Source organism: Aspergillus oryzae, chromosome 1 (genome assembly GCF_000184455.2).
Source record: "Aspergillus oryzae RIB40 DNA, chromosome 1".
Classification (NCBI taxonomy): Eukaryota; Fungi; Ascomycota; class Eurotiomycetes; order Eurotiales; family Aspergillaceae; genus Aspergillus; species Aspergillus oryzae.
The window spans coordinates 4723628-4737124 of NC_036435.1; the positions used below are offsets into that span (position 1 = coordinate 4723628).

Sequence of the window (13497 nt, forward strand, 5' to 3'; positions counted from 1 at the left end):
TCAAGTGGCCCTTGTGCTGAAGCCCAGAAAACTCGCCCAGGAAAGTTGGAGTATGTTAATCAATTGTGAAAACTAATCGAACCCTTCTCATATTTCTCCGAAAGCTAGATGGGCTAATGATCGCTGCAGGTGTCAGTTAGACCAGCAACGTGCATCGCTCAGCAACAGTATCATCTGTATGTTCTCCGGCCAGCCCCAATTCGAACCATGAATGACAGAAGCGGTGAAGTGGCTGGCAGCAATAGATATTTGTCTCGTTTTAAGACGATGGTCCACGTCCACGTTGATCCAGATAAGCGAAAACCAAGACTAGCCTTCGACAGAGACCTCGTTTCTCCCAATTTGGCTCCAAACCATTCCTTCCTGGATCAATTCGGGGGTGCTTTCCCGACTAACCTCTGTGCCCCGCAAACTGAATCAATATTGTGTTCTAAAGAAGCCACCGAGCGTGAAGAATCCCAAATGCACCGCTGGCTAGAACCCAATGGTTGCCATGCAATGGGCACTGATGACATAGCAAACAAAACTGTGATGGCCCACGAGGCTATGGGCAATGATCTTGGTTGCTGGCCAGAAGCTCTTACGTCAACAGACTTCGAGAAAAGTAAGGTGCAAATCTATGGTTGCCGGGTCCAGTCATCGTTGCAATTTCAGGGCCCTTTAATACAAAGCGTTCGCGAGATATCTTTACCTCGAGCTCATGACCAGCACGCACAATACGTTGCGGATTCCGGTAGTCAAGAGAGAACAGTCGGAGAAAAGGTCGAGACCGATGATTCCACATTTGGCATAGCTCATCCAATCCCCCGGCTGCCCATGTTATGTATGACCGGCAGCAGTTTCTCATCCTTTTCCGGGCCTGACCCTGAATCTGTGGTAACCTCACCCTTCAGTACTCCTGATAACTCATGCGAACCTTTGTTTATTGGCCAAAAAGCTCAAAACCAAGAATGGGCAATAAGAGAAGTCGAGTCATCTGAGATTTTCCGAACGTCAGCCGAAAAGACCCCTGTACCTAATATCAACTACTTCGCTCCAGCTAGCGGGCCTTCTACGCCGCCGCCTTGGTCTACTGCCGGAGTTCGGCCAGCTTGGAATGTGCAACAACAGAGTGCTAGTCACGGTGATGCCCTCTGGGTCGACGTTCCATGTGGATCGAGCATGCATGGGCGTGGTGACCACGTAGAAGACTTCGATCATGCCCCTACTGTCAACGACGACCTTCAAAGTTCGCCGCTGCACGATTGTCAGTATTATGCACAGCCAGCTGCGGCCCATTACCAAAGCAGACTCGGGCACGTTATTTTACCCCTTGCCAAAGAACGATCTTCAGAAAATTCAGAATACAGCCCAGCACAGCCCTACCATGGTAGTCCGTGTATGCACTACCTGATGCATCCAGCCCTTACAACCAACAGGGCATGCTTTCTCCGCGGCCAGCGAAATAGTAGACAAATCGCCTGTCACAGCGACGGCAGAGACGCGTTCCTGGTGGAATGTAAGCGACGCGGACTTTCTTACAAGGATATCAAGAGACTTGGTGGCTTCAAAGAGGCTGAGTCAACACTCCGAGGAAGATACCGGACGCTCACGAAGTCAAAAGAACAGCGAGTGAGGAAACCCCAGTGGGAAGAGAATGATGTTAGTATCTCTCAATGGACGTCCATGGCAGGGACTATTACTAATACTGATGAACCTGTAGATAAGCCTGCTGTGCCAGGCAGTGAAGGCCTGCATGGAAGACGATAAGCAATCCTGTAGTGACAACGGGTCTAGCTGTCGACCTCCTACCACCAATCAGCCGCCCAAAGTGTCCTGGAAGAGGGTAGCCCAATATATTTGGACTCATGGCGGCTCATATCACTTTGGAAATGCCACTTGCAAGAAGAAGTGGTGCGACATACACGGTGTGAAGCTCTGGAATTGATCTCCGGCATGCAATGCCTAGAAAGTCCTTCAATGGATGCATAGATGAAGGAAGTGCAAACGGCCTTTTCTGATAACGTTTGACTATATCCACATGACGAGCCTAGGTTTACTGTGGCCCTTTGCTTGCCGTCTCTTTCCCACGTGGAGTATCCATGTTTACTTTGATACGAGGTGTTTATTAGCAGTGTCTGTCTTGTTTGGGCTTGTTAGGCTAGCTTTTACCCAGCCTTTTTTGTTTGCCTTCGTCCTTTCTCTTCTAATAGTGTAATTTCAACTGCTTAGCTCGCTGCGAGACATTGACTTCAAGTGTGTACTGTTTCTTCTCCATTGTATGGTGTCGTATTAATGCTTCTTGTCCCAAAGCACTCCTAATTAAGAAGGAATGCTATAAGGGTGATTGAGACACAGAATTCATAGTAAGGAGATCTTGCGCAGATCTGGGTGAGGATATCCAATTGTCGTCAAGACCTCTTTAAGGGAATCCGGGTTACGACGTAGTTCGTCCCATTCGGCCTCAGCTTTTACCATGAGCGTACCAGCAAGAATTGTGCCATTCAAGGCAACGATACCAGCCCCGGAGATCTCCGCTGATGTTGCACTGTCGACTGGGATTTGAGCACTTTCACTTCTCCTGGGACAGATCATCATCACCGAATCAGTCATTGCTAGATTGTAACTGATTGCAGCTGGACCACTGGTCGTCGGGGCGGAACTTCCCGTGCTTCCCTGTGCAGCTGCTAATGCTGCTCTGTACAGGGACAAATAAATGTGATGTAGGGTGTCGGCAGAGGGGTCCGGGGGCAACGGAAGGGCAAAATGCGCAAACGGTACCTGGGCACATCGCAAGTATTTAGAACCGGGGGATGTTGGTTGCCCTGAAACTACATCGATCAAGGGCTGCCAGTTCCCCGAGTCACTTTGAGACATGCTTTCGACAGGTAAGAACTGTAAGTGCCTATGAGGTTGGCTTGCCCCGCTGTCGTTGCCGGAGTTGAAAAAGGCGAAAAGCTGTTTGCAAGCCGCGCCATTTGCCTTGTTCTCCTCACCCCATGCTTTGACGCAAGCATAAGCCGCATCCAAGTCCTCTTTTTCCAGAATGTCTGTTTGTAGTCTCCATTCTTTTGTAGCTAGGATGAAATGATTGGGGATTACGGGAAATTTGTTGAGTACTAGTAAATGGGTTGGGTTCTCCCGGGGTATCTGAGCGATCAAGAGCTCTGGAGAGGGGTCTTGGAAAGGATCGAATTTAGGCTTCGTAGTGGACTTTTCAGTGTTTGGAGCCCCTGATGGTTTATTCGCAAGAGCAGGACAATACCGAAGTTGATACTAAGATAGAGTACAACTATAGTTAGCATTGACCTTAGTAGGGCAAGATGCAAAGAGGGGAGGGTACCGGTATCCCTGCAGTCTGGATAGTGGTCAGGTGTGTTTGAGAAAATAGAAGATGACCAGATCCTTTAGCAGCTGTGAAGCGCTTGGATACGAGGGCAGGAAGACTTTCTGACAAACCCAATTGCATCTTGTTAATGACCGGTTCTGAATCAATTGCGAGGTTGAAACCGGCTGCGGCAGTTGGAGGCGGAAGGCGGGGCATGTGAGCGGGTAGAAACGAGGCTAAAGTTCGATTAGCGTCATTGGATTCTTGGATACATACAAGTCAAACGAATATTTAATCAATGCTTCAACTACACGCAAGTCACGTATTTATGAGAGAAAATAAAATGGGTATAGTCACATTGAACTTTGTGATCGGTGTTCGACGACTTGATTAATGTTGATATATAGAAGCTTTTGTTTTTCCATCTTTGTCCTCCTTGAAGTCCGCAGGTCCAGCCAGCCAGAGGTTAGGATTGATACATCATATAAGTACAGAGTTGGGTAGATGGAACCCGGTATATCCAAAAGGAAATAACAACAGAGAATGGTATCACACCAGCCAGACATAAGAAATATCGCTAACATCATGCCACGTATGCAAAATAAGACCCGAACTTGCGAAACTGGAGTCTCTTAAGACACAAACTCATCAATATCTACCTCTCCTTCATAAGGACGAGACAGGCTGGGCAACGGCATGGCCGGTGACCCAATCATCTTCGTAGAGGGTCCATCTAGCCAAGGACCCCGTTCTTCCTCAGTAGCGTTCAGGATGCCTTCCGCGCGCTTTAGCGTCTCGACGTCCAGATCGGTCACATATGCCTCTCGATTAGTGCCATCGCCAGCGCCACCAGGAAGCTTTATACGGACTTCAAGGTCGTTTTGAAGCAGCATTTCATCCTTCCACAGATTGCGTTGGCCATCGAACACACACAGAACGCGCCTTTTTAGGTTGATGCTGCTCCTGGGGCAACCCCAGGATTGGGGGTAACGATCACGGTTATTTCGCCGCTTCGAGGCGGTTGGACGCTTGGTAACAGCGCTGTTTCCTAGGGTAGCACGGGCAGAAGTACTTGAGCTGCCTCTCCCGGCTTTCACAGTACTTTTGGCGGAGCGCCGGTGAGACAGGAACTCATTTGAATCGTCCTCCTCGTCGTCAATTTCATCATCATATTGATCAACGGTACCAGCCGTGTCGAGCAGCTTATGCTTCTCCATAGTTTTCTTCACCTCCTCGTCCTCCTCAACTTCAGCGAGGCATCTCTGGTTAATACCCTCACTAGGTTGCTCCCGCTGCACAACTTGGAGAACACAGTCGTCCAAGTGCTCGTAAAATTCCTGGGCGTTGTCGAATGAAACAGCGCATGTCGAGCACTTAGCTTTTTCGTTGCGATACCCTGCGATAGCCTTGTTCGACGAAGCTGAGCTCTTCTTCCGGCAATTCGGCGGTGTTTGTTCCACGCCATGCACCGAAGTCAAGTGGCGCTTGAAGACGTCTGCTCTATTGAAGCTCTTTTCCGCTGGTGACCCAGATCCTGGACAAAAGCCGCAGACCATTGTGCCTTTGTAATGAATGAGAGTGTGACGGTTCTTATCATATTTGCGGGCGAAGCCCTTGATATGATACTCACAGTTAACGATGGGGCATTTCTCGGGCCTCTCCGACCGATGGGTTAGCAAATGGGCCTTCAAATCTTTGAAGACACGTCCACAGTCAGGGTGGGGGCACCGTCCCTTCTCCTGGGTCTCATCATCAAGAGACGCGTTACTAGCAGCTGGACTCAGCTGTGAACGACGGGAGTGCTCGGATGAGATGGAGGACCTCCGGTCATTGATCAGAGGGGAAGACATCGGGATGTGATTGAGTTGCTGCGCAATCGCCGGCTTCGTATCATAATCTTCGGGCTGGGGAACATAGGGAAGCTCAGGGGACGGAGGAAGGTACCCGTAGCCGTAATTCGGCTGCTCAGAGTATGGCATAGAAGATTGAGGAATGTTCGGTTGTGGTTGTAATGTCTCAATCAAAGAAGGGTCTGTTGATGATACACTACTCGTAAGTGACCTACCACAGCAGGATTGGGGTTTGGGGATAATGCAATCGAACTTACCAACATAGTTATTCGAGTTCTTCTTTGAATAGAACCCTTCCATGTCCAACGAGCTCCCAGTGTATTCATTCGGGAAGAGGTCACCCATGAGCGCAGCCGGTAGCCCCAGACCGTGAGTGGTGTCTACCCAATTCTCGTGAATAGCCGGGGCAGTTCCTGAGTAAGGGGAGCCTATAGCGGAAGACGAAGCACTTGCGATTGAAGGACCAGAGGCTGTGGAAAGACCTGGCATGAACGGTTCGGAGGAATGTGAGATTGGGGCGGAGGGTGGAGTAGCCGGCATCGGCGGGAAGCTGGTCGCTTTATTATCGGAGTATGCATCAATCGACGGAGTATCGTAATAAGATGACTGGGGCAGTCGTGAGGAATTGGGACTTTGTCCGAAGCCACTCAGGTCCACATGAAAGGGGAAGGGCTCGGTCAAAGCGGGATCCATAGTGAAATGCTGGAAGTATGGGGTTTGCTGCTGTCTCGACGGTTCGAAGGCCAACATTTTACTTTCAATGTTGTATTGCGGAGGAAAGAGGACAAAGTCAGGATGGTCACTGTGGCCTTGCATGCCCACTTTTGGTTCAAGGGTTGGTTATTTTCAGTATGTGGAGAACGGAATGCGAGGGCGAGATCACTATTAGTGTCAATCGTCAGCCACCATTACTATCTTCACTGAAGGGAGACTTGAATCATTCTTGTCGGCTTGCGCGCATAGCAAGCGATGGATTAAGTTTCATAGGAGGAACGGGCCGCACGGGAAAACATACAATCTTTCAAAAGGGCCAACAATGGGTATAATGGATCTGGTGGGTAGTTCCAAGAGATTGCGTAGTATCAATCCAGGGGAGGAACAGTCGTCAGACGAAGCAATGACTCTGGAAACAGAGGGCTGTATCGCTTTGGAGATGCACGGGCACCTGATGTTCTGCAACTTCCCGATTGGGATAGGGTTTGCGTAGAGACAATGGAGCAAAAATAGACAATGATATACAGAGGAAGAAAGACTTGAGTATAGCAATCAACCCGAGCAGGCAAGGAATCAAGGCCCTTGCTTCCCAAAGTAAATGAGGATGACAAAGGTTGACAGAGAGTACAAGATGCTTTTGTAGCACACTCTCGAGGGATTCAACCAGAATGATTCCCGTGCTGAGAGGGGAATGAGAGGCGTGCAGAACAAAAAAGGACGGAGAGAGGGGAGCAAAAGCATTGTTAAATGTTATGTGATTGCTGGCCCTACGAACCATCTAGGATTCGCAAGTGGATTGGACTAGACTAGGATTGACTAACTACGAGCGAACTAAACAAAACAACGCTAAAGAAACCCATCCAGACTACTGGAGGTGGAACGCGCAGCAGGAGACAGGGGAGTCGACAGGTGTGGGTGCGTGTGGGCGGATGATGTCGATGATGATGGTGGTTGAAATGTGGAGCGCCAGAAGACTAAAAAAAAAAAAAAAAAAAATTATTATTATTATTATTATTATTATTATTATTATTATTTAAAAAAGAAAAAGAAAAACTACAAAGGAGACTAGTGGAGATGTCCGACCAGCAGGGGCAGGCTGTGATCAGGGCCGAGTTTTTAGTATCGTATTATTAGCACTGCATCTTACCCATGGCACGCTAACTTAGGTTTGTAACTATTCTTACCATACCGCTAACCCTGCATTACTGCACAGCCAAGCAGTTCTCCATTTTAGCGATCTACTTCCTGTGTTGACCTCTTTCCGCTTTTTCATTTTTAATTTATAAATTCTATGAACTTATGTTGTATTTTATTTTATTCATTTCATTCTCTTATTATTTTTTTTACTCGACCCATTTTTTTTTTTTCTTTTTATTTTGATTCTCTTCACCCTTGACACCGACTTCACAACCCATCGGTAGTACACCTACCAGTGACAATACTTTCTAGATGCCGAAAAGTACTTCAAAAATATAAGATTTCAACAAACACGACTTCTATGGCAGATGTACTCTGGAGTAAGGGGTCTGCAGAAAGTACTGTACTGTACTAAGAGCAATTCGTCATGAGGACCCGTAGTAGTAGTGTAGAATATATGACCATCTCCCAAAATCAAGGGATCCACTTGTACTCAACCAATGCTTTTGTCAGAACAACCATAAACGCAGCTGTAATACACTTCTTCCTATCGAGGTCTCCGCCCTATGAGACTTTCCCTTAAGGGTTCCTGCATTGTATTTCGTGGGCACATGACAGAGGAAAGAGGTTCAATTATTACAATTCCTGACAGTTCCGGACCGCTCTTTTCCTCCATTTTCCCTTTAGGTTCTATCTAAGTACTCCGTAGTGACTCTCACGATCACTCTAGGTGGAGGCACTGATGGCTTCTTCGCATGGCACCCCATTTCCACCCCTACCATGCGTGCTAAAATCCCTGGGGTCTGGGACCCAGTCGGAGACACCGCCCATACATACAGAGGTACATTCCTGACGCATCCGTATGCGCATGTGTCATCGGCAAGTCCGTAGCACACAGACCATCGTCGACTTGGCGTGCTCGGTAGCCTATTTGTCACCTTGCCAATTACTGAAAACAGCTTGTGGTGGATTCATCAATATCATCCTCCTGATAAGATGGTGGCAAATCTCTTCTCTCCTCATTTCCTGAAAAGAAAAAGGGAAGGGGGAGGAAAAGGAGAAAGGTAGGTAATCGGCGACGGAATTCCGGACTAAGACATGGATTTGAAAAGGTCTTTCCTTTTTCACTTAGCATGAAGCTCATCAACCCCAGTTTTAAAAGACAAATTCAATAGTCAATGCAGAAGAGTCCACTCCCGTCACAGCGATGAAGATCTAAAGTCAATTATCGGTCAGTGCTTGACGGAAAGCCGACAATCAGACGAGAATGACAGTCCTGACATATTTCAGTTTCGATAACTTGGCGAATGCAAATAATCTACTAGTAATAAATCCATTTTTTCCGGCCACACGCTTCTTGACCCCGTCTGTCCCGTCAACTCGGTTCAGTCAGATCGACTACAAACACCCCCCAAGAGCGACATTGAAAATTACCCAACTAGTAACAAGTTAAACAATCAGATCTGGACTGTGGCCGCCAATTCCCGCCAATTCCGAGCACTTATCGCCGGAACTCGACGATCTTTACTACTTCTAGTCCACGATGCCCACTCCTTTTGAGAAACGTGCATTTTCCTGAAGTTCCCACGGGAATGATTGGTCCTGGGTCCTTGACATGCAAATGAAGCGTCATCGGACTATCGAGGCCATTGTACCAATCATGGCCCGTAGATGGTCCCAGACGGGAAGAGGATTCTCATTTAGGGCCACCCGACATCAGGTGCCCGGACAATCATTCTGCCCAATTTGGAGAGAGATAAACAAAACGACGGGTTGTTGGATAAATTATGCGGAGCCGCACATCTCCCATACCCCCGGTAGTACTCCGTAGCAAGGAAATTATACTGAGATTATTACTCCGTATTATTATCTCTGATGGGGATAGATGACCCCTTGTTTCGTGTCTCTTACCTCGTGACTTAATTACCATTTTCGGAAGGACTCTCAGATTGCCCGCCACTGCCTCGCCTATCTCATCGGGAGTCCATGGTATTGTATGAGGGCTATGCAATCCCGACCCTTGGTAGCAGCAAGGAGATACGAGTTCCCGATCTTAGGATGGTGATGTCAACATGTCAATCAAATCGTGACGTCGTGACAATTCAACAAAGAAATCGTCACGGAGCAAAAACTGGTGTGGCTCATGCAGTGGCTGAGCCCTTGCTTTTCCGGTATCGACCAGTTAACCTTTACAATACCCGACGGCAGGGCCGAAAGGAAGCGATGAGCCGAATTGTGTTTGTTTGCTGGACCCAGCGAACCAAAGATCCGAGAAAGTCAAAAATAAGAAAAAATAAAAATGAAAAAGACAAGGCGGGGAACAACAAAACCCATGGAAGAGGTAGCCCGTGTCGATCGACCCCAAATTTTATTATTAATTTTCACGAATTCTAAATCTCGGGTAAATGCTATCCTTAATTCCATGATGGGTCGGTAAAGGGCAATCCCAGCCTTGACCGATCTTTAATTTTTCATCTACTCTAAACCAGGCGCACTTGAACGCCCAGACACCCTCAGACTCTTCGCACTATATGCGATGTACGATGTATGTATAAACCAGGCTGGCTAGCCCGTTACACACGACGGCCATGATTACTAGCGGACATAGCACTAGGTTTCGCCTAGTAAGCCCAGAAGGGCTCAACGACGATGACGCCGAAGTACTCTGCAGCAGAAGAAAACACTCCGGTCGGTGAGAAAAAAGCCACCGCAGCAGACATTAGCGCCACAAAATCGACGAAGCCACAGCGATAACCTATCGCGTGTCAGAGCGCGGATCGTCCCGCACATCCATTGGAAGATCTCCATACGCTAAGATGAATTGAGGCGCAGCACACACCGCTTCACCTTAGTGCATCCAATTTTTTGTCCCCTAGGGCTTTAGACTAACACAATCCCAGATGGTTTTTTGCTCGCTTCCTCAGATCTCCAGTCTCCCCATACCATCATCGATGCATTGTTATGTCATAATGGGGGGCTCCACCTGCCAACAACGCGACCAGGAACCAATAAATCGGACCACGAGGCTCACCGATATTTTTCTTTCCATCTGGCTTCCGGAACATTGTCCCCTCCCCATGCATTGCCAAGGCTGGGTATGTGCGGTGGAGTAACTACGAGAGATGCGAGGTGAACATGGGATGTGTTCTAGAAAGATCGCGAGGTGGGCTTTTCTTACTGTGTCTGTTCGCGGCGCTTTTAGCGTCGTATGATATGAGATGTCATTGTTTAGCGTAGTTTCATCTAGATGGTAGGATTGGACGATGGCTATTCAGTGTTCTAATTTGTCTCGGTCGCAAGTGACATTTATTTATATGTTTACTTCTAACGCAGTATATACTACGAAGTATGAATAATCTACCCCACAATATATATATATAATTATAAATAATAGCAACGATCATTATTAACAATTTTCCCTGTGCTACTGTACACATGTACATGAAAATATGTATTCAACAAGCCACACCTACATACACTACAAGGTCAAACCCAGTCCCCATCAAAATAAACATCATACCCAAACACACAGAAAACCCCCAATCCCACCTGCACATAATTTTATCACATCATAGTCCGCCGACCACTCACAAGACCAAAACACAGCGCGGCATATCCCGACCAATTATATCGACAGGAGAATTAAAACCATGCATAATGACCTGTCATGTACGCTCGCGTCAAGATGCTCGATCCATTCAACACGTAATTTCAGCTGCCTCGAAGCACACACGTGGCAGGGCAACCAAAACTTAAAAAAATGAGAAAATAAAAAACAATATAAAACAAACATAAAACATGAATAAAAAAACATAATTATTAGAGGGGAAAAAACCATGTAACCTAAATGATCCAGACTCGACGGACGTCTCATTTATCTCCTGTCAGACACTGTAAGTAGTATAGTCAAGGTGAATAAGTAAGTAATGAATTATAAGCATAATCCCCAGTTCCGGAAAGTCAAACCCCGGAGTACTCCGTACTCTTCGTAAAAAGACAGATGAAAATTGGGGCTAGATACGGTGCGTAACAACACGGTATAGTATTCAATGTTCTTTTTGGGGGAAGGTCGCGATTAGATAGGATGGGGGGTTATATTGTGGCTATTTTTCTCTCCTTGGTTGTTGTTTTTCTTTTTATACGTTATACGTTATACATACTTGTGGTTAGATCCTGGTCATGTCATGGATGATGGAGAATGTCATGCGCCGTGGTCGTTTTTGACAGGGAGACAGTTACCTGTAGAATGGGTGGACTAAGCCCTACGGAAGTTTGTTAGAGGGCGTCAGTGTCAGATTGGTATCGGGATCCCTATCCCTGTCTCCATGTGCCCGGGTAGGATTGGGATTACTGTTCGAGGGCGTTTTAAGGCCTCCCTAATACGAGGTGTGTCGAGTCTTGAGTCTCTGGGTGTGAGGGAGAAAAGTGATGGGCTGATTTGGTTTCTTGGTTCTATTGGTGTTGTCGCTAAATTTAGGATGCGATTGCTGGGGTGAGATTAAGGGACTGATGGTTATTGTCTAGTCGTTTGATTGTTCCTGTCCAAGGGTTCGCGGGGCAGGAAAGTAGCACGACGGGCGTTTTTTTGTTTCTTTTGGTTTTTTTGCTTGTTATTTTTTAATAATGCTTGGCTGAGGTTAAAAATTTTGAAGAATATTACACAGATTGTAAATAATTATAGCAACAATCTGTCCACAGACCTAGTAGTAGTAAGTAAACATGTTAGTACGCAGGTAAGTGTGTACTTGGAGAAGACCCGAACATCGACGCCGACATCCACCTCCCCCACTTCCGAGAAGCCGGTCTACCTCGCATAGTAAGTAGCAGTCTACTAGTCCGAATCCCTCTCTAGTCTCAGATCCAGACCATGTGCCCATTTCCAGGGGTACACCGTACATGACCACATGAATACATGACCAATACGATACCGATGTGCAACCTTCAGAACTCTGAACATTTTGGCCCCCAACGAATGCAAGGGAACATCTGGTGTAACCCACGAGGGCAGCAGGGGACAGGGTTAATATCCTGCTTTCTTATTTTTTTCTCGTGGCAGTCAGGGAATATCAGACCTCAAACAAGCGCCGACGTGAAGAAAATCGGGTAATCGAGGCTATAGATAGTAGCAGGTGTGTGCGAATCGGTTTCATCGCTATCATTGGTGGAATGCTGCGGAGTTGCAGATAATCCATGTCAAGGTGCGCGCTTACTTGGGATATCCTTAGTTACTCGGTCGCCAGTAGGATCTCTGGAAAAGGGATGCTAATTGAAAGAAATCAGGCCATGAAACGGGGTTGAAACATGGGGTGATTTTCTTTTTTGAGAGTAAATTTTCTAATTTGAGGTGTGGTGGTATTAATTATTCTTAGGTCTTACTGGATTGGGGAGGAGGTAGTTGACCTCTCGCTCTCTCTAAGGTTTTCTACCTGTCAAGTGTCAAAGGGACTCTCGGACCCGACCAGTTTCTCGGTTCCGATGGGGAAAGCTGTCAGGAAATTATTTCCATATCCCTCTCCATCTCTTTAGCTTTTTCCTTTTGAGTTTACCTATCTCAAATACTACTTTCATTTGGATCGATCTTTCTCGTCCCAAATTAAGCAGGTTCGCTAAATGTCAATAGACTCGTAAATTAATATAAAATAATCCGGGAGGAGACGAATAGCATTTCAATGTACGGAGTTTTCCGTCGACCAGGAAGAATTCCAAATCAGGCTTCAAACCGCGGCATCGGCCCGTGGTCCACGTTCCCCCTGATCCGACCCCGTCTCTTTTTACCCCATCCGTCAGAAAACGAGAGAAAATCATGACAAAAAGCAAAAACAGAAGAACACTAAATAAATGAAGAAAAAATAATTAAATTAAATTAATCCTCGAACCAAAGCAGACTAGGGCGACCTAAGGACTCGGATCCATGGGACCCGTCATCCAAGCTACTAACAGATCTAGCGCCCGGACGGTCACATATCGTCCCAGACCGGGGAAAAGATTAGCGTGAATAGTGATTCCCAAGCGTCCCCTCTCCTTGGGACTTTGGATCGTAAGGGAATTCCAGATTGGTTGAGAAGATAGTGCTTACTAGAGAATATGGGTCTAGCACTCAATGTAGTCGTATACACGAGCATTGAAGGTTGACAGTTCGTTCTAGACATGACGATCTGCGATATCTTATCCTATTCCCAAACTGTTGGGATTCTTGGGATGGATGTCAATTGCTTCCCCCCATATCAATGATCCGGAAGGGGATGATTTTCTTCTTTCCAATTCTGTGTATCGACAAAAGATAAACTAATAACCCCACAGACCCATCCGAGGTATCCCCTTCGCGAACTCGGTTCCCTTTTTTTTTGGTTAGCTTTTCCCTCGCTTTTTTTGCCTTTTCCTTTACCCCCGAGCCCCACTGTACGTACATACAGTACCGGGGTTCGGAGCAGGTTGGAAACAGCTAATGTACGCTGTAGTGCATTGCATACGTACGTCGTCGCCGTGCAC

The 13497-nt window shown here is 46.9% G+C and overlaps 2 protein-coding genes across 2 annotated transcripts; both read right to left on the reverse strand.

The window, feature by feature from the left end:
- Positions 1-2340: 2340 nt before the first annotated feature.
- AO090005000642 (putative bis(5'-nucleosyl)-tetraphosphatase) lies at positions 2341-2856 on the reverse strand (the record flags this gene model as incomplete). Its single annotated transcript, XM_001817631.3, has 1 exon — positions 2341-2856. The coding sequence occupies one exon, from the start codon at positions 2854-2856 to the stop codon at positions 2341-2343; it is 516 nt and encodes a 171-aa protein (XP_001817683.3).
- Positions 2857-3939: 1083 nt separating this feature from the next.
- On the reverse strand, positions 3940-5850 carry zfpA (putative C2H2 finger domain protein; the record flags this gene model as incomplete). The annotated part of the gene is made up of 2 exons (XM_001817630.3): positions 3940-5339; positions 5415-5850. The coding sequence occupies 2 exons, from the start codon at positions 5848-5850 to the stop codon at positions 3940-3942; spliced, it is 1836 nt and encodes a 611-aa protein (XP_001817682.3).
- Positions 5851-13497: the final 7647 nt, after the last annotated feature.